General features: G+C 48.2%; 2 protein-coding genes across 4 annotated transcripts in view; one reads left to right on the top strand and one right to left on the bottom strand.

The window, feature by feature from the left end:
* Nucleotides 1-9,871, top strand: part of LOC138848789 (uncharacterized) — a 26,459-nt gene extending 16,588 nt beyond the window's left edge. The window contains exons 3-4 of the mRNA XM_089327196.1: nt 7,768-7,895; nt 9,522-9,871. Coding sequence (XP_089183322.1) covers nt 7,768-7,895; nt 9,522-9,553 — 160 coding nt within the window. The 3' untranslated portion in view covers nt 9,554-9,871. The remainder of the gene's footprint in view (nt 1-7,767; nt 7,896-9,521) is intronic.
* Nucleotides 1-13,577, bottom strand: part of LOC103345257 (L-threonine 3-dehydrogenase, mitochondrial) — an 18,075-nt gene extending 4,498 nt beyond the window's left edge. Inside the window, exons 1-6 of one of the 3 annotated variants that reach the window (XM_008248938.5) lie at nt 13,424-13,577; nt 5,185-5,384; nt 3,451-3,493; nt 2,125-2,195; nt 828-977; nt 547-719 (exon numbers count right to left, since the gene is read on the bottom strand). In XM_008248938.5, the coding sequence (XP_008247160.3) occupies nt 547-719; nt 828-977; nt 2,125-2,195; nt 3,451-3,493; nt 5,185-5,368 (621 nt within the window). In that variant the 5' untranslated portion in view covers nt 5,369-5,384; nt 13,424-13,577. Of the gene's footprint in view, nt 1-546; nt 720-827; nt 978-2,124; nt 2,196-3,450; nt 3,494-5,184; nt 5,385-13,279 lie in introns of all 3 variants that reach the window. The other 2 variants (XM_017337742.4, XM_008248945.5) reach the window with 2 other exon arrangements.
* Nucleotides 13,578-25,536: the final 11,959 nt, after the last annotated feature.

The following is a 25,536-nucleotide window of genomic DNA, read 5'->3' on the forward strand; positions in this document are numbered from 1 at the left end:
CCAAGTGCTTGGGCCCCTGCACCCACGTGGGAGACCCAGAAGAAGCTCCTGGCTTTGGATCAGCCCAGCTCTGGCCATCAAGGCCATTTGGTGCATGAAAGGAAGACCTTTCTCTTTGTTTCTCCCTCTCTCTGTCTATAACTTTAAAACAGAAAATATTTCTTTATAACAGAAAATAAAACCAAGAAGACATTCATGGTTTTCCATAGGTTTTAAAAGTATTGGTGACTACCAATGTTGGAAGTCTGAAAAAAATCAGTGCAGTACAAGTCAGACAGGCAGCTGACAAGGCAAGGGGGGCGCCTGCAGACAGCAGGGACAGCTGAACAGCATCAGATGGCTGTGGAAAGTGCCCAGGTCACACTGAGTTCTGCAGGAGCCGCAGGTGCCTGTCACTTAGCAAACGCAGTGAATTATGGAGAGCTTCTCTGGACAAGGAAAGCTCCCCCAAAAGGCGCAATCAGTAGGTGCTTGGGGCAAAAAGAATAGAACAGAAACACAGAAGCATTTTGCCCAACGTGCACTCAGCAGTGTAGCAGTGCTTACCTCTCCCATGAGTTCTGCGTGGACCTTGGACACCCCATAGATGGTCCTGGGTCTCTGAATACAGAGGTCAGGGGTTGGGTTCCGGGGAGAGGTGGGCCCAAAAGCCCCGATCGTGCTAGGAATGAACAATCGCAGATTGTGTTCTGCTGCAACATCCAGAATATTATGCAATCCTGAAAAGGAACAGACATGATCATAATCTGGAAAACAAAAAAATTCTTATCAAAGAACTGGAAAAACTGGTGAACAGAGTTCACCCCAGGCCAGAGCCGGACACTCACCAGTTATATTCACAGCCCTCGCCAAGGGCACATTCGCCTCTCCCACAGCGCTGAGCAAGGCACTGTAATGAAAGACCCAGGTGATGCGGTTGTTTACCACAATCTCCCGAAGGTTCTTGTAGTCCAAGATGTCGGAATAAATAAACGGGCCTGCAGGGAGGAAAAGTGGAACCACAGACGTGAAGAAGCTTCGGTTCGAGGAGCTAAATGAACCCTTCTCCCTCGTCAACCGACTTGTGGATTTCACCGGCATCGACTTGCTCCCTATTCCAGTTGGGCGCACTGCTCAGCGTTTTTCTAAGGAAGAGACAAAATAGCTACACTACCCCGTGGGTAGCACCAGCTAACGCCTCCATGTGTCTGAACTGCTCTGCAGGCTTCACATGTGCTTCCCTGCCACACAGCCTTGGAGGTAAATACAGTTTACTGATGAGGGAACTCAGGTGCAGAGAAGTTGGACAACTGCCGGAATCAGAAAACAAGTGGAAAACTGGTGTCACAGCCAGGCCTCTGGCTCCAGAGCTGGTGCTGTTCACAACAGCCCTACTGATGCAGAGTAATCTCACTCTCTTAAAAACTGCATATTTTAAAAGAAATTGAAAAAATTTGCTTATTTACAAAGCAAAACAAAACTCTGGTATGGTAAAAGCACAAGCCATGAGCTCTTTCTTACACTGCATGTAGAGCCGGTTCTGTTCATTGCCAGTTAAAGTTGTTGCTCTTCCCCACAGCGAGCTGCAAAGGCCTGACCCTGACCCAGGAAAGACCAGGACACTATGATGACGTCCGTGAGGCATATTAGCACATTCGACCAGAAGATTCTGAGCTTTTCACATGTGCAGCCGTGGAAGAACAATTCCACAACATAACACTGGATCACTTCCTCCAGCTTTGTAAAGGTCCTAACCCTCATTCTATTTGTTTTAGTTTTCTTTTTGCCAATGAGTTAACTAACACCTCAAAAACAATCAACATTTTTATTCCAAAGATATTAATCCAAATATCAAAAGGTATTAGCCCAAAACTTTCCCCAAGCCTAAAAGACTCTCCTTTGCCTGTAACCACTTGAACAAGCAACAGCATGAAAAGTATGTAAAATATTTTTAAGGTACAGTGGAAGTAGGGCAAAAAAATTTAACAATGTAAAAATATCTTTAAGTGACATAACTGTGCCTTGATTTCCCCAGTTCACAGACGTGGTTAGAAGCTGCCACACCTGCCGATTCTGTGCGTTACCTCTTTAATTGCAATTTAAAATGAAAGATACAAACAAAAGCAAGGCCCACTAATCTCTTACCACTGTGGAAGACATGATCAGGGGGTTTCCTTATGTCAGACAGAATCACGTTGTCCTTCCCGAATCGTTTCCTAGTGGGGAAAGTTAAAACATCCACGTTGGTAACGTCTGGGATGCCCTAAAACATCCTATGTTTTCAATAGGAGCTGTAATTTCTTGTCAGCCTACAGATCTGGACACAAACACCTGTAGTTTTGGCCTCTCTCATGCTCAAGCCTCTTTCCTTGCCCATAACCCCGTCTTCTCTTTCTTCCTTTTCAAAATGTTTATTTTTCTCTAGTTGAATGGCAGAGAGACAGAGAGATCTTGGTTTACTCTCCAAATGTGGGCAAACAGCCAGGAACCTGGAACTCAGTCTGGGTGTCACGGCTGACAGGGACCCAAGTACTTAACGGCATCACCCACAGCCTTCCAGGGTGCACCTGAGCAGGACCCTAGAATTGGAAATGGAGCTGGGACTCAAATGCAGGAACTCCAGTATGGGACATGGGTGTCCCCACGTGGCACCCTAACATCTAGGCCAAACACCCACCCAGTACACCTGCTGTTTCTATCATACCCATGGTCAACCTTATGTTCACCACCAATGCCCTCTTCTACCCCTGGAGTTCTTACCTCTCCCTCCTCATTCTGTTCCCCTCTTTTCTTATCCTTTTATCTCATGATTTCCAACTCCCACACTGTCTGTCCAGTTTCTACATCTACTTTCTTCTGCCTCCAAAACAACTAAAAACCAAGTGACTCATCTGGAGTTACAGCTCTCACTTTTCCCAAGTTAGCAAAGACAGCGAGCAAAAGGCCAGTGTGTAGCCGAGGCCCGCTACAAGCGTGTGATAGTGAGAGGCAAAATGAAGCATATTTTAAATATTTTAGGTGTCTTTAAAAAGTTAAGGGGAGGGGTCAGCGCTGTGGTGTAGGGGATAAAGCCACTGCCCACAGTGCCAGCATCCCATATGGGCAATGGTTCAAGTCCCGGCTGCTCCTCTTCTGATCTAGCTCTCTGCTATGGCCTGGGAAAGCAGTGGAAGATGGCCCAAGTCCTTGGGCCCCTGCACCCACATGGGAAGACCTGGAAGAAGCTCCTGGCTTTGGATCAGCACAGCTCCAGCCATTGTGGCTACTTGGGGAGTGAAATAGCGGATGGAAGACCCCCCTCTCTCTCTCTGCCTCTCTGTCTCTGTGTAACTTTTTAAAATAAATAAATGAATATTTAAAACAAAAAAAGGGAGGCAAAATGAGAAAGAAAAGATGACTAGATGGCGCCAAATACAAGCTTGACAAACTCAAAGAATTAACATTTTACATTTCAGGCTTTAGGGCTCTTACCTCAAAAGGTTGGCAAGCCCAACTCCCAGCTGGCCAAGACCTCCTATAGGGAAGAGAAAAACAATGAGACTTTAATCCAAATGTAACCTGTTCAATCACTCCCGGAACTGAATAACTGAATAACACTATTTTTCAACATCAGCCAACCGAATGAAGTCCTGGGCTCAAGCGAACAATTTCCACTGACTTCACTTGTTGGCAACACCATATAGCACTGAGGACATACAGCAGCCTCCTCCAAGCTAGGACAGAGTTCAACATGGGCGACGTCAGGTTTGGAGGCAAAACTGTCTACAGCATGGAGTGGCTTGGAGGAAGAGCAAGGGAGCCAGGCAGGCATTCACCCCTGGTTCCCAGCACTCTGATGGGCTCTGAAGCCTGTCTCTTAGCAGTGCCCAAAACATTCACAACCAAACATAAATGGTTCGACACCCACCTCTGCAGCAGGTACCCAGAATCCCAACATCCATCAGAATCAGACTGTGGTATGAAAGGCCAAGAAGGAGGACAAGGCAAGAAGTCACTTGGAAAAAAGGCAGATAACCAAGTTGACAAGGAGCTGCTGAGGACGTTGAAAATGAACAGTACAGTGTCCTAACCTGGAGGCTTAAAAATGCTGGGGAAAAAAGCAAAGGAGCCAGGGGCCTGTGAGCACGGCCCAAGGAAGACATCAGTAAACTTCACACGAGAGATCGCTGGGGCAGGTGGGATTTCCTGTAAACATTTGCATACATGGGCCTAAAATCAGGATGCCCAGGGAGAGGCCTGGCAGTGCAGGTGGGGAAGAATAAAACACCCACACAGACGGCAAGATGCTCTACCTAGGGGGCAAGAACAGAGGGAAGGAAATCCACTGTGTGTGAGAAGGGGAGGAGACAGTGTGAACACGAGCCGTGAGGGAAGGTAAGACAACGCCAAGCCCAGGGAGTGACACCTGGCGCCAGGACAAGCAATCCAATCAACAGTGAGTCTGGGCTGGCTGGGAGCCCTCCACAAATGACAGGGCAAAGGGCAGAGTGAGGGAACAGAGTAAGGCGCTGGGCACACAGGAGGGAGGAGGATGGGGGAGCCCAGGATCCGGTGACTCGCCCAACGGTGACAACGAGCTCAGGATGGAGCTAACTTTCCTCTCTCACTTCCCACACACAAAGGTGCAATCAACAGTTTGGGAGGCACCATACGGAGTCTAGGTTGAGGAGTTAGGTGAAGAAAAGCGATGCCTGGCTCCAAGTTTCTAGGTCATGCACCCATCCTGTCCATTAACCTTTGTCTCCCAGACCAATCCTAATATGGGAGGGAACCAAGTTCCAGCGCAACAGCTTGGCCCCTGGAGTTCCAAGGTCCCTTCAGACAATGATGACAACAGAAGTCAAGAAAACCAAGGGCTGGCAACAGTGATGCAAAAACGATTTGAGCCTTGAAATATTCTAGAGAAAGCCAATGGTGGAAAAGGCAGTGTCAGATCAATGAAGGTTAACGGTCTAATTGAAGGTTTTATGTTACAAATGTCTGACTCTGAGATGCTTTGCACAGCATAGCAAATAATGCACACTCTGGAAGTCATCTAGTCCAGCTTGCTTTTGCTCCATTCTCTGCTACAGGGACAAGCAGGATGGAGAGGTACTGACGGCGAACTACATATTCCAAAAACAAAGGCACATCTACTCAGAAGCCACACAGAAAACAATCAAGCCAGCAGCATGGCAAAAAGCAGAGGAGGACCAGAACACTAACCTGTAATCAAGACCCGTGGATGGTCCGTTTCAGAGAAAGAGGCAGAGTGGAAGTTGGCGTCCACAGGGACTTGCCGAGGGGAGACACCCAGAAACCGGACAGGCACCACGGAGGTCCGGCAGCCACAGCATGGACTCTGCATGGCCTGACTCAGCGCTTGCCTCAGCATCCTAACGACTGGCATGTTGTCCTCAAACGCTCTGTAAGGAAAAAGGAGCAGAGTTAGCCCTTTATTCCCCTGGCCTCTGAAGGCAATACAATCTCACTGAAATTTTTTTTTTTATTTTTATTTTTTTTTTTACGTTTTAAGCTTTTATTTAGTAAGAAAGGTGCACAAGAGAGTGAGAGGTTTATTTAGGGGAGAGAGGTGAATAGGGGTTCATACCAAGCACCAGGAACCAGCCATGTGGATGAGCATCTAGGCCAGGAAGCCTAGAGCACATGGCCTGAAGGCCATGCGCCCTGGAGGCGCAGGGCTACAGCAAGCCCTGTCCTGGCAAGAGGCCAGGGAAAAAGAGCAGAGAGCCAATCTCACTGAAATTAACACCAAGATGGTCGACTAATGACAAAGCCGCACTTTGGGATTACAGGAGGTGAACAAAAAAGACTGCTGAGCTTGCCAGGAGAAAGCCATCAGGGGCTGGCTGGGAGCTGGGTCCTGCTCATACGCAGATTCAGAACCGACACTGCACAAAGCTGACACTTTACCAGGTTCGAACACAGCAGTGGAGGTTATGATGCAGAGTTATAAGCACCATGAAAGCAGCCAGTGGCGGCTCAGGTTTTCAATCTTGGCTACAACTGTTACTAACTCGTCTGAGCACGGAGGGTACAAACCAGTCCCCGACTGAGTAACAGGGTCCTGAAAATCCTGTGCTAACACTCAGATGCTATCTTTGGAATGCACCATACTAGAGGAGCAGATGGTTAGAAGCAAAAGGCCCACAGCAGTGTTTAGTAAACTGTGGATCATTTTTGTCTTTGCACGTTCTTTCTCGTTGCTTCCAAGATCATGTATATATTTGATGGACTCCAACTCCTCTTTCCTCAGCAGTCTGACACATGGCCTGAGACTTCCATTTTCCCCGGTACACTCCCAACAGCCAGGCAAGCGTGTCACAGAAGTATACCAGAGCCACCCAGCTTGCTCCGCTGGTTCTGACAGCAAACTCCCCACCCTCCCTAAAGACAGGTCTCTCCCATCTGCACCCCGACTCCACACATGGGGTGGATGAGCCTTCTCTGGTGCCCTACCCCACACAGTTAACAGAGTTCACATCTCAACCACCTCACAGCTTGCACTGAAGGGGGAAGTGTGAAGCACGTTTCTAGCAAATACTGAACTTGTACTCAACAAGGCACCCGAAGCTGTCCTAATCGATCCAAGGCCGACTTATGGAAAACAAAAGGAACATGCCGACTTGTGAAAACACACACTTTCACAGCCCTTATGAGTCAGCAGGGCTTTGTTCTGTGGTTTGTTGGAATAAGGCGGGAGGAGCCCCAGAAGCTTCCATAAGGCCAGCGGCTCAGCCCAGCGCTGAGTAAGCCTGCAAGGTCCTTCCCCCTGGCTCCTGTGCCTAAGCAAGTGAGTTGACGCGAATCTTCCAGCTGTGGGGACATCTCTGGCTTCACTGCGCATGGGGAAAGGCTGGAAGGGAGGTGTCCAGGATGGGCCACATTAGTCAAGGAGAAGCCCCAGCCTTTCCTCGGGCAGCCCTCAGAGGGCCGCTTTAGGGCCAGCCTTCCACTGCCTGAGATCTTAAAGTTACTTATCTCAGCAAGTTCAAAGGGATAGGGAAGGAGCCACAGAAAGACCACACTTGCCAGAACACTGGAAACTCAAAGACAATTCCCAAAAGCAAAATAATGGCTAGCCAGAATCGAAAGTACTTTTTTTTAAGGCTGAAAAGACTTAGAATCAGTAAAAAAAAAAAAAAAAAAAAAAGCAAACCTTGACAAGAGCTTCAATTCTATGCATCTTCTTCTCCTAGCAGGAGGAGGAACTCAAGAATTTCTTCATTGGAGTGTGTCTTAGTTAAACAAAGTGAACACCCCACAGTCGTGTGGACTCTCCCTAGCCCACTGTTAGAAACTCTGATGTTTGGTGCACTCTGTGCTCAGGCTGGGTTTCACTGTAGCAAACAGCACCCCTTGGAGCCCAGCTCTGGTCAACCACCAAGCAGCTCAGCTGCCTCTAGAATGGAACTGCGTGACTAACAATGCATGTTAAAAACAACATGTGTCCATCCTGGACACCTCCGAGAACCTACAGCTTGTATCCTTTCCAAGTCAATGTTATTATCTTGCTGCTGTCAAGAAAATACAAAATTCCTAAGGCAATAGGTCTCACACATTTTGGTCTTAAGGCTCCTTTATGCTCTTAAAACTTGAGGATTCCGAAGAGGGATTATTGTTAATGTGGGTTATATCCATCAATATATACTGTGTCAGAAATCAAAACCAAGAAGTTTTTAATATTTTTAAGAGTAAATAAATTAACATATTTATGAAAACATTTTCCAAAAAAAATTTAGGATGCCATCATTTTACACTTTGTCTTATCTTTGATGGTTGCTTTAGAAAACAGCGGGATTTGAATCTCTGCTTTTACACTCAACCTGCTGCTTTGGTTGAAGCATATGAAGAAAATCCAAACACACACTGTGAAGTTGTTGGAAGACGGAATGGCATTTTATCAGCCTTTTCAGGTAATTCTTGATACTCATCTTTGATAGGACTCCACTCACCATAGGGTACTTTCTTAAAGGTTGGTTGCACAGTGTAAATAGAAATCTTACCAATGCACCTTCTGTGCTTTGCTACACTAAAAACCCAGTCTATGCTTTGAATGGATCTCTTATACCTGCATATCCCATAACATCATGCACTGGTTTTCTGGGAAAACATCGATGAGTTATATACAGCTTCTAAATGTTCAGAAAGTCATACTGGCTAATATCACACTGACCTCATCAGAAAATTCCTCTGAGTATGGGGAAGCCATGAGGCTCCTAATGTTAGACACAAGTCGATCGGCAACAAATACCATCAGCTGTTTCCTTGAGGCGACAGGTGTTCTCTGCTCACTTTAGAGAATATGTCTGCCGATTATCCATGGGGGACTAACCATGTTTGTCAGTCACCCTCTGAAGCCAAACAGTGATCCAGGAAGACAAGTGGCCAGTTCAGCTCACAATTCAACCATGCACATGCTTTGCCTCAAAACAATCACACTTCAATGTGCAACAAGAATACTGTACGGGACTTCCATTCACTGCACAGCACAGTAAAAAGATGTGTACTCAGAAGTCAGGATTTAACAAAAAGTCATCATTTTCATGTTATCTGTGACAGTCGTAGGCTGGCAATTTCTTGTTATTTTTGATTAAAAGACAACAGCAGTGAAGAAGATAGCACTCCTAACAGCGTGGTACCCCTGCCTTGACCCACAAAAGGGCCAATGGTACTCATGTACTATCAATGCAGTTGTTCCAGAATAAATCATGAAATTCCCAAAAGTTATTCAACACTTTCAATACGCTGCCAAGCATTCACTAAAAGGGGGTTCTTCCATGATGGTTTGGTGCTGACAGCAGAATATAAGCAAAGTGGTCCATCGAGCCATGACTGCAAATTCTTCCAGTTGTAAAGCCAAAATACACTTCTACTGTCAGGATCCCCAGTCTTCAGTCAGGTCTGCAGCTAACTCTAATTTGACAAAATTACTCTATCACTGGAAAAGAGCAGCGCTATGATTTCTCCCAATGCTTTTCATCCCCACAAGGCTTTGTGTTGCGTTTTGCCAGCCCGATGCAATTTGGTTAGCTTGTCCTGTTTGGTGCTTCAATACCTTTGACCATTCTAGTTTGAAAAGCTATAACAAGTAATTTTTGGCTTTTAAAGGGCTCATCTTACCTACAGCTAAGGCATTCAATTCCTTTAAAGGGCCTTGAATGGCTGGACTCAAAATGTTGCTACTAGCACCACTGTACTATTCAACATGGCTCTGTAGCATAGGACACAAACAGTAAGTGAGTAACATCTGAGACAATCTTGTACTTTGCAGATTTCTCTGGAGTATTTTCCTCCCTTCCATGAGTCAGGGACTCTGATACACTGTATTTAAGGACATGGATGGTGTAGATCTGAGGTTGAAAAATCTTCTAACATCCCCCTTTTAAACCAATGATCTACCCTGAATATAAATGTATAAATTAATATACATTTATTTTAGAAAATTCTAAGATCAAAGATAATTTCATAATATTTAAAAATTTAGAAGAGTTTTCAAATCAAGATTACAAACTACACTTACTTTTTTATTTTTTCCACAGAGACAAAGGAAGACTCTGGGATTTCAGAGTAATGACTTACTAAAAGAGAAGGAGATTCAAGATGATAGCAGGTATGGTGAAAACAGAACTACTGTGCATTTACAGGCTAACACACTTGAGTTCACCTCTAAACGTACACACGTATGTAACCTAAGCCGACTATCTCAGGTGATTCCAGAAACACAGGGATGCACAAGCATGCGTTTCATCAGCCATCAGAGGAAGAGTTCTTTGCAAGCTGTGTAACCTCTGGAAAACTCCACTCTGCGCTAGTGAGAGTAAAAATGAAAATGGCGAGTGACATCTTCATATTCTTTTATAAAGGGTCATGACCTCACAGGCCCTACAGGCATTCGCAGCAGCCCCCAGCGTTCTCCAGTTCATAGTCTGGGAACAAACGTTCTAAAGTAGAACTTGCTGTGCCAAGCCAGTTATTAAATTTATAGAGAGACACCATCAAAGAGTACTCTCAGTGCCTCCTCCTTAAAGATCAAGTGAGAGTCCACGGACTTTCTTCTCCCAGGTAGAAGCATACATTAACCGTTAACCGCAAGGGATGAAAAAGAAACAGGTCCACTGACTCTCCTCTCCCAGCTGCACTCTGACCTGCACTAACAGCAGGGCGCCAGGAAGGGGGGGCTGGAAGTGATGGAGATACACACTTGGCTGTTTGCAGAGGATCACCTTACAGCTTCTAATTTGGGCTGCTGCAAGGGCCAGCTTCCTGGAGAAGCCAGCAGGTGAGATGACAGTGAGCTTGGTTTTGCACGTGTTGGTTTTAGGCGCCAAGAGACAAAGATGTCAGCTCTCCGGGGCAACTCCCAGCAGGTAGTGAGGAATAACCAGGCAGATTTTGTCTATATTACCAAAGAAATGCAATGCTCCTGTTCTCAGAAAAATAGTACTTTAGTTTCTCAGGGGAACAAAAAAATCAACTGTGAACACTCTGAAGATAGATGATTCCTTTAATGTTTTTGAAACAGAATGTGTTATTTGAAATACCAAAGGCCAAGAAAATAGGCCTTTTCCTTAAGGATGTGTCATCTGTCCTCCCTTAATATTCCCAAAGATTTCACAAAATTTGTAAGCTCTAATCATTCTCAGCCACGGAGACTACAGGTAAAACAATGCTTCCAGTGCTTAAACACAGAACTATAAGAATCTCACCTCCAGTGGATGAGCAACAATAATGTGGCCCATAAATCCAGTGGAAATTATCCAGTCTAAAAAGGGAAATTTGGAGTAGGCATGGTGGCAAAGTGGGGTAAGCCACCACTGGGGATGCCTGCATCCCATGTCAGAGTGCAGGCTCAAGTCTCCACTGCTCCACTTCCGATTCAGCTCCTTGCTCATGCACCTGGGAGGCAGTGGCTGACGGCCAAAGTACTTGAGTTCCTGCTACCCCTGTGGGAGACCCAGATGGAGTTCTTGCTCCTGGCTTCAGCCTGGCCCAGTCCCAGCTGTTGCAGCCATTTGGGGAGTAAATCAGCAGATGAAAGATCCCTCCCTCTCTCTCTCTCTCTCTCTCTCTCAAATAAAGCAACCTTTAGGGGAAAACACAAAAGACAGAAAACTAGGAAATTTCAACAAGTGCTCATGGATACACTGCAAGGACACTCGGATAAGTGAAATAAGCTGGTCACAAAAGGACACCTAGGACATAGCTTCCACTCCTGTGAGCTACCCAAAGTAATCAAAGATCACAGAACCACAAAATAGAAGGCTGCCTGCCAAGGACTGGGGAGAGACAGGAGGGAAAATAAGGATTTAGGAGCACAGAGCCTGAGTTTTGCAACATGGAGAAAGTTCTGGAGATCAACCACATGCATGTACCTGACACTAGTAACTAAATGCTTTAAAACGTTTAAGGTGGTGTCTAAGCTGTCTAATGCTGCTTGGAATCTCTGAGGCCTGCATCCCATACAGGATCCAGTTTCTTGCTAAAGGGCACCCTGGGAGGTAACAGACAATGGCTCAAGTTCTTGGGCCCCTGCCACCCACATGGGAGACTCAGAATGAGTTCCTGGGTCCTGGTTTCCACCTGGACCAGCCTTAGTGGCTGCAGACATTTGGGGAGTGAACCTGGGGATAGATGATCTCCCTCCCCTCTTCTCTCACCCTCCTTTCCAAATAAATAAAAAAATTAAAACTTAAATTGCTAAATTGAATGTTACCTGCCTGAAACTAAAGATAAAATGCTTCTGTCTGTCGCCAGTGCCTTCATTCCTACACCCTCAAAAGTGAGGCTTCCTCCCTGCTCTGCCGGTCAGTGCTGCCTGCTCCACAGTGTCCTGGCCCCTGCCCCAGAACTGATGACCACGTCCACCCTCACTCCCCTGGGTTCTCCCACCTCAACCATCTGTTTCTTTTCTCTCTCTCTCTCTCTTTTTTTATTTTTTTAAAGATTCGTTTCTTTATTTGAAGGGCAGAGAGAGAGAAAGAAAGAAATCTTCCATCTGCTGGTTCACTCCCCAGATGGCCACATCGGCTGGAGTTGCATTGATCCAAAGCCAGGAACCAGGAGCTTCTTCAGCGCCCATATAGGATATTGGCACTGCAGGCAGAGGCTTTACCTGCGATGCCACAGTGCCAGCCCCTCAACTGTCTATCTCATTCTGCTTTAAGGAGCAAAAACCCTTACCAGACACGTTTGCAAGGCGGTCTCGGCTTTAAATTCTCTGGTTCATTAAATAATACCCTTGTCTTCTTAATGGTAGTGATTCAGGGGGAAAAAAATCAAGTACCTCGAAAGTTGATGAACTACTTGCTTTCCTGAACTTTTATTTAACCCTCATAGCAACCCCGAAACTGGGATCTCATTTTGCAGGATCAAATGACCCGCGCAAGTAGATAGATATGAACAACCAAGGGGCGAGGGGGAGGGGGTAAGGGAAACCAGGTACACTGAGCCCCCAACCCCTTCCCTCCCACCACCCCGACGGTTCTGCCCCAAGGCAAGAGATACAACCAAGTGCCTCGGAGAAGGGCCAGAGAGGAACCAGGAGCGCCTTCCCGCCGCCCTTGGCCCCCGCAGCTCAGCACCGCTCCTCCGCGCCCCCTCCGCAGGAGGAGAGCACCCCGTCAGCCAGGGGTTCCAGGCCGGGCGCCGCCGCTGCCTCTCTGCGACTTGGGTCATCACCATAGCAAACCCCAGGTTTCCTCATCTTCTGAAAGGCAGCAATGCTAGTATCACCATATCAGATCTAGGAATCGCAGCCAGCCTAAGAAAAGCACCTGGCAAACTGCTCGGACCGGTGTCAATCTCCATCCATGATAAGTGTTTTTTTCTTTGGTTTTTAACCCCTGACCCAATGAAAAATCTGGACGTCCCGCGAGACTGCTCCGAAAGCCAGAGAGGATGGGGACAATCTCCCGGAGCTCGCACAGGGAGCTACACCGGGTCCCAGAGGGCAGTCTGGCTCTGCGGGGCGGGCGGCCCTTCGCCCGTCCACACCCGCCCACCTCGGCGCCCGGGGCCAGGACCAGCAAGACGCGGGGGCTTCAGGCGCACGCGGGTCTCCACGCCGCAGCCGGGCCCCCTGCGGAACAGATGCGGAGTCCCATCCTCCCGGGGCGCTGGCTCAGTGGAAGACCGGGCAAACTGGTTTTGTAGGAGCAGCCGTGCCCGCCCCCATTCCCTGCAGAGGGGGACTTCCCGAAAGCAAAAGGGAACGCGTGTCGCACCCAGGCCCTCCCCCACCTCGGGCCCCGCCGGACCTCCCAGCTCCAAGACAATCGCCGGCGCCCCGCTTTCGCACCCGGAGTGCAGAGTCTGCGGCGCCGCACCTACACGCACCGGCTCCGGCCAGTCACGGGCCGCAGCGGGCTTGCGCTCCGAGACGGGGACTCTGCTCCCCCGGCACTCGCCCGGAGAGAGATGCCGGACGACCGCCCGCACTGACCTTCCGCCGCGGCGCCGGAGCCCGGGAGAGAACGCGCTCCGTGCGAGCGCAGCCGGCAGACAGGAGCACGCAGCAGTCGCCGCGCCTTTATCCTCTCGCCGCCCGAGCCCGCCCCTCCACGCACCAATCCCCTGGCGCGGCGCAGGCTCTCCCCGCGGAGCGCGCCGGTTGCCACGGTAACGTCTCCCTTCCCCGCCTCCCTCCGCCACCCACAGCGGGTCCCGGAGCGCACCCTTCAAGCTCACACCGCACCGAGAGGAATCCAGGGACGGATGGGGTCTCCCGCGCGCTCATCCCCTTCCCCGACGGCAGCGGCACTTCCACGCGGCAGAACCAGGTCCCCCGTAGCCACTAACAGCGAACTCGGCGCTGGGCTTTCCCGGCTCCCGGAGCCGGTTGATCTGCGAAAGGAATGCGGACCGCATAGACGACAACTGGGGAGATCTGCTTAGGAAACGGCCCAGGACCCGGATTCCAAAGGTCGGTCCTGGAGAGACCTGGACGAGGCACTTCATTCCGATTATTTAGCTGGGAAACACCGTTTTTCAAATTGGACGATTACTCCTACCCCCAGGCTAAGGATCGGGAAGCTTGCTGGAAATGCAGATTCTCAGGCCCCACTGCAGCCCAGTGGGGTTGAACCCGTGGGGGTGGGGCCGAGCCTTCCTGGCCTGCGCTGGCTTGAGGAGTGCGTGTGGAAGGCAGTGGTTCTCAAACTCCGCAGCATGGTCCAGTTACCCGGATAGGTTTTGAAACTTGCCGAACAACACCCCAAGCTAGTTGGAGGTGTTGCTGTGGAACCCCCAAACTGGGTCCACTAGGCAGACGCGCGGAAGGCCAGTCACTGACGTGGAGGCGAAGCACAGAGCGAGGATTAATCCCCGAGTTCCTGCGGGAGTTAGGGGTGAAGGCTCTTAACGATTGAAATTGGGGCTGCAAGGTGCGTGATGAGCACGTATTCAAGTCCCTGGTCAGTGGGTGGCGCTCCTGACCTTCCTCTGATTGGTCAGTGTTGTCGTGTGCTTTAGGGGATGTGTGGTGGCCTGGTGGGCTTCAGTGGGTCTGGGGGTTACAGGAAGGAGGCAGCAGCATTCTGCCTGGACCTGGAATGCCCCTACACAGACCATCCGGGACAGTACTGGCCATCAGGGTTCTTGGCTGTTGGAGAAGCACCTGACTCCTTGTCTGTGTGATCAACAGCTTGCAAGGCCATTGGATCCACTCCCTCAAGTCGGTGAATTCCTTTTGATAAAGGACAGGCAAGGCACCTGTGGGGAAGGCAGAGGACAAAAGCCTGGGTCCCAGTTTCACATTCTATGTGTTTGGCTTCAAAACTTGGGGTGCCCGCCAGGCTGCACACCAAGGCTGGATGGGTACCGGAACAGCATGAGGCCCCCGGCTGCGTGAGGCTGGGCAGCAAGGACACGGAAGAAGACGTTTATTAGAGTGGCCGCTGGAGGAAGGCAGCCGCAGCCGGCCCAAACACGCTCTTCTCCGACCGGCAAGCTGGCAGGAGAATCTTTCAAAGAGGAAGGTGGTTGTGGAGGGTCAGGGAAGACGACCCTGGACCCTGGAATCCTTAGGCAAACAGAGAAAGCTACAAGACTAACCACAGGAAGGCACAAGGGGACCAATTGGTTTTTGTTAAAGTGTGAAAAGCAGGGGAGGGAAGATGCACTTGTTGAAGTTACCAATGGCCCACCTGCGACTTTCCATTCTGCATCTCTGGGCTGGGGGTGGCGACACCATTCTGACTGCTTCCTTCTGACTGGTGGGCTGAGGAAGAGGAGGTTTGTGGCTGTTACTGTTGTTTTGGAATGGAAGGTTTACGACATGGTGAAATACATCTTTGGTTCTCCCCTTTCAGGGACAAGTCAAACATTTGTTTGATTGTTAGTTTAGATGTTTGCTTACAAAATTTCTGTATACATAGCATAATGACTTTAGTCCTCTGTAAATTCATGATACTATGGGTGATTCCAGATGGTATCCAGGAAAATAAATGAGAAAACCAGTCTCTAGCTCCTTGGAAGAGGGTAGGTTTAACTTAGATAGTTTGTGCATGATTTCTCTTGCAGGTGTATCATCATTTTACAGCAGTAATAAAAGCAACAGCATGTTAATATTCCGATACCTAAAATGCAGATTAGAAAGGTTGACAGTTTGTCGCCCAGCACTTTCAATCCCCAATCAGTGGAGCCCTGGTGTGGGGGCCAGGCACAGTAAACTGGGTGGGCGTATCTCAGAGAGCTAGGAATGTGTTCCCAGAGCCTTTAGGGTTGCACGAAGGCACAGACTTCCCCTTCGGGTGGCAGCGAGGGTATTTTAAGTCATTTGGCTTTGGAGTATCGCCTTCCTCGGTAGGAAACCTCTCACGTCTGACAAGAACAATCATCTTTCCTCCTAATTAGCCCAGTAAGCATGTAAATACAGAAACAGCATACTTGGAGTAGGTATATATGTGGACTCTCTTGCATCTTCCAAGGCATAAGGCAAGGGGGAGGGCCACGAGGTTAGCCTTTTGGGCAGCAGTATCTGGCAGCAATGCTCTTTTTTATTATTTATTTATTTGACAGATAGAGTTCGACAATGAGCGAGAGAGACAGAGAGAAAGGTCTTCCTTTTCTGTTGGTTCATCCCCCAAATGGCCGCCTTGGCCGGCGCACTGCGCCGATCCAAAGCCAGGAGCTAGGTGCTTCTTCCTGGTCTCCCAGACAGGTGCAGGAGCCCAAGCACTTGGGCCATCATCCATTGCCCTCCCGGGCCACAGCAGAGAGCTGGACTGGAAGAGGAGCAACCGGGACTAGAACCCGGCGCCCATATGGGATGCCGGCGCCACAGGCGGAGGATTAACCTAGTGAGCCACAGCACCGACTCCAACGGCAATGCTCTTGCTTCCAGAGTTTCCTGAAAGGTTACTATTGCGTACTTAGCCTTTTAATTTCCCTAATCCATGAAGTTGTTTTCATCTATAAAGAATTTCCAACCTGGAGCTTCCAATGAGACGTCAGTCAGGTACAACCTGCTGTACCTGGGTCCCCGGAAGGCTCTGGATGCAAGGTGGCTGGATTTAAAGATGATGCAATTTTTAGAGTAGTGTTTAGATGATCAGATAATATGGCTCAGTGTTTCCCAGACAGCCGCAGTGAGCCAGGAACCTTCCCCTTGTTCCAGAAGCGGCAGTGCATGGTGAGGTGGGCTGCCCCGGAGTGCACCACTCTGCCTCCTGCAGAGCATGGCAGGTGCCTGCTGGTGTGCCCAGACAAGCTGTCGGCCTCAGGTGACTATGTCCAGGCTCTTAGAAAAACACATCATTGGGCAGTTCCTTCTTCAGATTTTGCATCAATAGTCTCAGCCTCATCTCACCCTTGCCTCCTGTTTGCAAAGTAGTCCAAGAGCTCTCTGGGATCTACCCGCCCTAGGAAGGGTGCTGGATACAGATTCTAGCCTGAGGTGTGAGGAGTGCAAGCAGCGGGCCTGGTTAGCTTATCTTCGGAGTGGTGACCCTCTGTGGAGGCGGCAGCTCTGGCAGCATATTGTGACGGTGAGTCTCAGGCAGTCATGCATAAGAACCCTTTCTTCATAACGGTTGACACCAGTGACTCCATCTTAACTTCCTGATTCTCCTCTTGATATCTTTTTGCTGAAAAACACCATCGATCATCATCCTATAGCTAAGCCCTGCCTGTGTGTCAGCATCAACTTCCTCCTGATGTTTGGTCTTATCTGGTCCCACAGATGGGGGAGGGGTGGAGATTGCCAACCAGGAGAGAGTGTCAGAAACCCTTTGACAGTCCCTCAACAAAGAGATAGAAAGAGGGGGCCGTAGGTCAAGTTTACCTGCAGTCCTTTGTAAAAATAGCTATCATTTCTGGGGAGCCGATAGCCACCATCTCACAGCATGATCTTGCTGGCAGTTGTCATTTTGTAGAATTTTTTTTTTTTTTTTTTTTTTTTTTTTTTTTGACAGGCAGAGTGGACAGTGAGAGAGAGAGACAGAGAGAGAAAGGTCTTCCTTTGCCGCTGGTTCACCCTCCAATGGCCGCCGCTGCAGCCGGCGCACCGCGCTGATCCTGGCAGGAGCCAGGAGCCAGGTGCTTTTCCTGGTCTCCCATGGGGTGCAGGGCCCAAGCACCTGGGCCATCCTCCACTGCACTCCCTGGCCATAGCAGAGAGCTGGCCTGGAAGAGGGGCAACCGGGACAGAATCCGGCGCCCCAACCGGGACTAGAACCCGGTGTGCCGGCGCCGCAAGGTGGAGGATTAGCCTATTGAGCCACGGCGCCGGCTCCATTTTGTAGAATTTTGACAGGCAATAAGCCCAAAAGTCAAAAAGGAAAATATTTAACAAAATCAACAAGGACAGAAAAAATCAAGTTTGCATGTTAAAAACAATAAAGAGTTACAGTCTTATAGCTAACATATTGTAGTTTGTTGACTATTCACCTTAAGAACAGTAGGAAAAGCTGATTTACTACACGGTAAGCTCAGATTTAAAAAACTCTCAAAGTCAGCAAATCTAACCAAGACAGAATTAATTTATTTTTTTCTCTTTTACAACTATAGCACCTCATCTTTTGAAGTTCCAGGGCCTACTAATAGTAACAATTTTATTTGCTCACCACTATGTGGAGCTCTTGAAATCAGGCGTTCCATATATATTTTTAGATATACCAGTGTTTCTAATTGTGTTCTATTATGAAGAGAACAGATGCTTACTGAACCCCTGTGTCATGAAAAGCAGAAGCACTCATATAAGTTTTCAAATTTTGAAGCATTAAGTAGAGAAAGCGTAAATCCTTTTCATCTTTGTTTACAAAGACATGGTTCACCAAAGTCTTGCAAACCCTAGTCTTTCAAACAGAAAAAAATCTTTAAACCTGAAAGACAAAACATTTAAGTATACTGGGGCTGGCGCTGTGGCGCAATAGGTTAGGCCATGACCCGCAGCGACAGTATCCAAAATGGGCACCAGTTTGTAGCCTGGCTGTTCTTCTTTTGATCCAGCTCTCTGCTGTGGCCTGGGAAAGCAGCAGAGGATGGCCCAAGTCCTTGGACCCCTGCACCCGCTTGGGAGATGTGGAAGAAGCTCCTGGCTCCTGGCTCCTGACTTTGGCCTAGCCCAGCCCTGGCTCTTGCAGCCATATGGGTAGTGAACCAGCAGATGGAAGGTCTCTCTGTCTCTCCTTCTCTCTATATAACTCTGTCTTTCAAATAACTAAATAAATCTTTAAAAAAATAGTACTAACAATATGTTTTAAAAACATAGAAATCCAGAAATTTCATCAATGCATTCAGTCTCATTTTAACTAATTATTTCATTGATTTATTTAATTCTTGTTTGATCTCCATTAGAGTTTTATAAATTTACTAGATTTTTATCAGAGTTCTAGAAATTCTTCATTAGTCCATTGATTTTTTAAGGTTTATTTTATTTATTGAAAGGCAGAGTTAGAGAGAGAGGGAGAAGCAGAGAGAGATCTTCCATCCACTGGTTCACTCCCCAAATGGCCACAACGGGGTGGGCTGGACCAGGCCAAAGCCAGGAGCCGGAAGCCTGGACCCTCTTCCAGATCTCCCATGTGTATGCAGGGGCCCAAGCACTTGGACTATCCTCTGCTGCTTTCAAGGGAGCTGGATCAGAAGTGGAGCAGCTGGGACACCAACTGGCGCTCATATGGGATGCTGGCACTGCAGGTGGCAGCTTAACTCCCTGTGCCCCAACACCAGCCCAGTCCGTTGATCTTAAGGCTGTCATGATCCTGTGTTCAAGAGTATTTGTTAGAGTCTTGTCCATGAGTCTGATTATAAATATTTCCAGAGAAGAACAAGAACATGATTGAAATTTGGGGAAACTGTTTAGCAATGGACAAGGTGATGTCGTTGTTCCATTGCATAGAGCACTTTTAAAAAGCTCTGCAGTGACTTACGAACTATTCCGCCATCCAAGCAATGATGGCATGGCAGCAATTCTAGAGAACTTTGAAAGGTCCCAAATTCCTATTTGTATGTTTTTAATTAAGTTAATAATCATGACGATAACATCCCACCAGGAAGATCAGATCTCTAGACATGTTCTATAATCTCTAGAATATTTACATCAATAACACCTACATAAATGTAACAAAGCTTATCATTTTATAACTTGACCATACTTTCCATATAACCAAAATGAACCTAATTAGCTATTATCTCTGTAAGATGAGAGCTACATCCTTTAAAGATTTCCAGGGGCCCAGCTGGAACTCTCAAGGCCAAAGAGCTTAATTTAGAACTTTGATTTTGAGGATACCTGTCAAAGATATCAAATGCTTCAGAAACATTAGGTCAAGCAGGATGCCTGATCATTATGAAATAATCATAATCATTCATTTAATCAGGGTGATTTAACCAGTTATAGGCCAGATTTAATTGTACTTCAGTTTTAGACCAGACTTAATTACACTTAAGTATTTTCTAAAAAAGATAACAAAAATCTCAACTCTTAAGACTCAGTTGTCTAAACACTCAAAACCCAACAAAGATAGCAGAGAATACAGGAGATGATCTTGACAAAACATAAAATTTCTCTCCCTCATTTAATTACCAAAAGGTAACTAAGACTCTTGCAGCGAGTTTCTCCTGGTAGTGTGCTCATCCAGATAACCCGGGCGCCAAGCCTGATGGAAAGGTGCTGAAGCTTGATCAGGCGCTGGAATGGTCTGTGGCCAAGGTTCTAAATTGCAGCACATTACAGAAGAACATGCAAAGCTTGAATAGAAGAGGACCTCTTTGAAACAAAAGCAGAAATTGTTTAATTACATGGAACAGTTCAAATACATCAAGAAAAACCAGGAGTACAGAATCAAGTCAGCCTGCCATCCCAAGCTTCTAGGATAAACATTTTTAGTGTCGGGTCATAACAGGTGCAGAACCAAGAAGGAGAACATAGCTTAGAGGAGCTAACTAGATATTTGACAGAGTTACCAATTAAACGGAAACTATTAAAAGGAGAAACTACACTTAGAAAAACAGATTTCAAAATCAAAGATGAAGATTTTGTGTAGATATCACTAATACATAGAAATTACTGAGGTACTGAGGTTGTTCTTAGCCTTATTGCTTTGACACAGGGGTGTGTTTTTTTGTTTGTTTGTTTTGTTTTGTTTTGTTTTGTTTTGTTTTTTGACAGGCAGAGTGGACAGTGAGAGAGACAGAGAGAAAGGTCTTCCTTTGCTGTTGGTTCACCCTCCAATGGCCGCTGCGGCCAGTGCACCACGCTGATCCGATGGCAGGAGCCAGGTACTTATCCTGGTCTCCCATGGGGTGCAGGGCCCAAGCACTTGGGCCATCCTCCACTGCACCCCCCGGGCCACAGCAGAGAGCTGGCCTGGAAGAGGGGCAACCGGGACAGAATCTGGCGCCCCGACCGGGACTAGAACCTGGTGTGCCGGTGCTGCAAGGCGGAAGATTAGCCTAGTGAGCCACAGTGTGGGCCCCCACTTATTCCTAGAAATAATCCTTTGTGGGGCCAGCGCTGTGGCACAGCAGGTTAACACCCTGGCCTGAAGCGCCAGCATCCCATATGGGCGCCAGTTCAAGACCCAGCTGCTCCACTTCTGGTCCAGCTCTCTGCTGTGGCCTGGGAAGGCAGTGGAAGATGGCCCAAGTCCTTGAGCCCCTGCACCCATGTGGGAGACCTGGAAGAAGCTCCTGGCTCCTGGCTTCGGATCAGCTCAGCTCTGGCCATTGTTGCCAATTGTTTTAGTTGACCTATAGATAAAACAGTGCTCATAAAAGTTAACACCATTAGGGCTGGTGCTGTGGCACAGTGAGTAAAGCCACTGCCTGAAGTGCCGGCATCCTATACAGGCGCTGGTTTAAGTCCCAGCTGCTCCACTTCCGATCCAACTCTGCCATGGCCTGGGAAAGCAGTAGAAGATGGCCCGAGTCTTGGGCCCCTGAACTCGTGTGGGAGACCCCGGATGAAGCTCCTGGCTCTTGGCTTCAGATTGGCACAGCTCTGGCCATTGTGGCCATCTGGGGAGTAAACCAGCAGATGGAAGACCTCTCTCTCTCTGCCTCTCCTTCTCTCTGTGTAACTCTGACCTTCAAATAAATAAATAAATAAATAAATCTTAAAAAAAAGAAATAATCCTTTGAAGCCTCTAAATTAAGACAAAAACATTTTCAATAAAAGATATGTAGAATTTTAACACTTAGAAACTTTACAATCATCTTATATTGTCTTAGAGCAAAGCCTTTTGAAGATTTTAAGAAGCCAAGAGTACATGAACTTATATTTAGAAACATTTATCTCCTTTACATTTACCCAATTTACTTTAAACAATTATGCTTAGATAACTTAAGAAACTAATATATTAGACAGCATTGTTATTATCTCAAGTCATGTTCTTGCCAAAGAACAGCTGTAGAAACTAAACTGTACTTCATACATAGGAGGTAATGAACACTGCTTCATACTTTCACCTGCATTGTTTGTTCTTAGGTCTAAATTGTACCTTTATAATTTTAAATATCTACTCGAAGTAAGCAAATCCAGGCACAAAATATGTCAATGGCTCTGAAAACATCTTTACTTTGTTTTTATCAATAAATTTAAAACAACCTATTTATCAGATTTATTTAAGTCACATGAACAAAAAGGAACTTGGGTTAATGTAATAGTGTTAACATTTTAAAAAAAGATTTATTTATTTATTTATTTATTTGAAAGGCAGAGTTAGAGAGAGGCAGAGGCACAGAGATAAAGAGGTCTTCCATTCACTTGTTTACTCCCCAGGCCAGGAGCTTCTTCCGGGGTCTCCCACTTGGGTGCAGGGGCCCAAGGACGTGGGCCATCTTCTGCTGCCTTCCCAGGCCATGGCAGAGGTGGATTGGAAGTGGAGCAGCCGGGAGTTGAACCGGTGCCTGTATAGGATGCTGGCACTTCAGGCAGTGGCTTTCCCCACTATGCCACAGCCCCGATGGTGTTAACTTTTATGAGCACTGTTTTATCTGTAGGTCAACTGAAACAGGCCTCTCAGGTAGGTTACTTCCTGTTTAGAAACCTGCGCTTTGGTTGGGGAGACTTTATATCTTTAGTCTCCTAAAACGTTAAGATCTGGATGGTGTTTTCAACTGAGTCCTCCTGAGAGGAACTGCAAATGAGAATATCTTCTACCTATTATAGAATGGATCCATCTTTAATTGGAGCTTCCTAATTTCCTTTGGGAGGGTGTTGCCAAACAGATAAGGGTTATCTAAAGTCCTGAGGAAGTCCAGTTGTACTGTTGAGTTATCTTTGAGGACGAATCAGTCCATTTGAGGACAAACAGATACTGGGACCGTTTGCAGAGGAGGCATCCTTTAGGTCTAGGACTGTGTCCCATGAAGTGCCCCAGCTACCTGATCTAGTGTAGGGCAGAGATTTGGCGCAGCAGTGGGAAGCAGAATGACTGCCTCATTCATGGTACTGAGCTCTGAGCCATTCTGTAACCCCCCTTTGGCTTCAAAACAGGTAGGATGGGGGTATTACAAAGGGATTGACATGGAACTGGGGCTCCGTGGTTGAGAAACCTACCAGTCAAGGATTGGAGTCCCCACTTAGTTTCTGGTTTGAAGGGGTTACTGGTGTCAATGGCAAAACGCCGTCCTGTCCTTTAAGAGGACCATGAGAGACAGCACATGTGGCCCATCCAGGTGGGCCTTGATCCCAAACTTGGGCATCCACCCTGTCTCCGATTTCAGCAGAAAGACCATCCAAGCTGGGACTTGTCTTAGCACGTGTTAGCATCATAAAAAAAAAATATTAAGACTTAGGGGCAATGAACCTGAGAGAAGTCCAGAGATGATAGCAAGTCCCTGCCAAGGGAAGGAGTTAGACACGGTGGCACCACCAAAACCTGGTGAGCGCTGAGAATACCTTCTATCTGCAAGGCGGAGGGGAAGTAAACTCTTGAGGGTGAGGTCTGCCATCAACTCCTGCGATGACAGCTCTAGGAGGCTGGGAGGCCACGTGGGAACTCAGTACAGGCTAAGGGGCTCCCGTATCAATTAGAAAACCACTGTTCTTACCTGCGACATGGAAAGTCACCTGGAGCTCCAAGCCTGAGGTGATTATAGGGGTCGTGGGCCCTGTCAGCCCCCAGATAAGGGCATGGGGGAACTGGGAGACCTCCACTCCCTTCAGAGCTGAAGGCAATATCCTACTTCCTGTGCCCCTCTCTTTTGCCTGGAGGGCAAAGGCCAGGTGGACTTTTCAGGTAGGGACATGCCCTGTGCCAGTGTCCAGCTTCCCACACCAGAAACATTTCCTTTGGGCCTTTTAACCATGACAGAACACCTCCTGCACTGACCCTGGGGTTGCTGGGTGCTGGGTGCTGGGTGCTGCTATCGCTCTCATGAGGCTGCTGCCTGGGCTGCTTTTCCTGTTGAAGTGCTTTTCCCTCTTCAGCCCTGTCTCCATTATTAAACACCTGAAATGCTATATGTACCAGCTGGTTAATGGGAGTCTGGGATCCCATGACAGGTTTCTGAAGTCTCCCAATAATTAAGTAGGTACCCTAGGAGTGGGTCCATGAGAATGAATGTAGAATTACCCATAGCGGAAGAACAGCTTCATGAGCCAGGAAGAGAAAAGGCAGGCATGACTCTGCATGAGGCTGGTCATGCTCAGGTGTCCGCCCTGAGCCCTGGCATTAGGGGAAGTCTGGTATTCCAGGATCTCCTTTCTGCAGCCCGACATGGGGGCTTCCTGTGGCTCTGTGTCCCAGCCCTTTCTGCACCTCCTTGTGGGTTGACAGACCTGGGATCCCATCCCAAACCTCAGATGCAACCCCCCTGCACCCTGTTCATCTCTGGGGACTTCACCACTGCACCTACAGCCCTTGGCTCCTAGAGGGGTCACCACCATGCCCAGGGCCCTTGTTGCTTAGGTACTCTGCTGCACCCAAGGTTCCTGGGCTCTGGTGGGAGACTAAAGCACACATGGGGTCTGGTTCTAACCTCAGGGCCAGACCCACATCCAGGCATCTTCAGACCTTGGAGCTAAAACCTGCACCCAAGGTTGGCCTTGAACCTCAGGGCTAAACCAGCAAGGGGTGGGGTACTTGGTCATGAGAGCTACCAAGACCCAGGTAGCTCTCCTGGACAGAGTGGAGTGGCCCACATCAACTGCCCATGGAAGCTGACACTCCATGGGAGCCCTGCAAATCCCATGTCTGGGCAAGGAGTGAGCCTGGCCCTGGGCCTAGTGCCCTTTGCAGCTGGGCCTATTGCCCTATTTGCCCTGGCCAGCTGACATGGCCAGGAATGATGGCAGAGTGTGCACGCCAGCCATGTTAGGCCAATCAGGTAGATAAATAAATGCGTGGGGTAGGGGGGCAGATTTTGTCAAAACTACAGGTTTTATCAGAACAAGAAGCCCGGTACCTGGTCCCACCTCCCGCCAGAAGGTGGTTGGTTACCTATTCCCGCCCCCAGATCTCAAATCCAGAAGCTGGATATGGGAATCCGGTCCAGAATTTCCGGCTGCCTGGGACCTGCCCCTGAAGTACCCTCCCTGACTCCTGTGATGGGGTCCCTCAGCGACCTACCCCTCCCTCTCCAGAAGGCAAGTAGGAAGGGTGATGAAGGAAGCGTGGGGCCCTGAGAGCAAAAGGCAGGGGTTAGCCATGCACTCACCATCCATGCCGGAGCTGTGCTTTAAAAAGCTCAACTACTCACAGTGGTATAGCGGGTAAAGCCGCTGCCTGCAGTGCTGGCATCCCACATGGGCGCCAGTTTGAGTCCCAGCTGCTCCTCTTCCGATCCAGCTCTCTGCTGTAGCCTGGGAAAGAAGTGGAAGTCCTTGGGCCCCTGCACCCATGTGGGAGACCCAGAAGGGGTTCTGGCTCCTGGCTTCGAATTGGCGCAGCTGCAGCTATTGCGACCGATTGGGGAGTGAACCAGCAGACGGAAGCTCTCTCGATCTCGCTCTCGCTCTCTCTCTCTCTCTGCCTCTCCTTCTCTCTGTGTGTAACCCTGACTTTCAAATAAATAAAAATCTTAAAAGAAAAAAAAAGCCAGACCACCTCTGGGGAGCCTGGCAGAGGCCGCATCCCTCACAGTGCCTGCCAGGTTGGGGGCGCGATG

This window comes from Oryctolagus cuniculus, chromosome 2 (genome assembly GCF_051225735.1).
Source record: "Oryctolagus cuniculus isolate XC-2025 breed Fujian yellow rabbit chromosome 2, ASM5122573v1, whole genome shotgun sequence".
NCBI lineage: Eukaryota > Metazoa > Chordata > Mammalia > Lagomorpha > Leporidae > Oryctolagus > Oryctolagus cuniculus.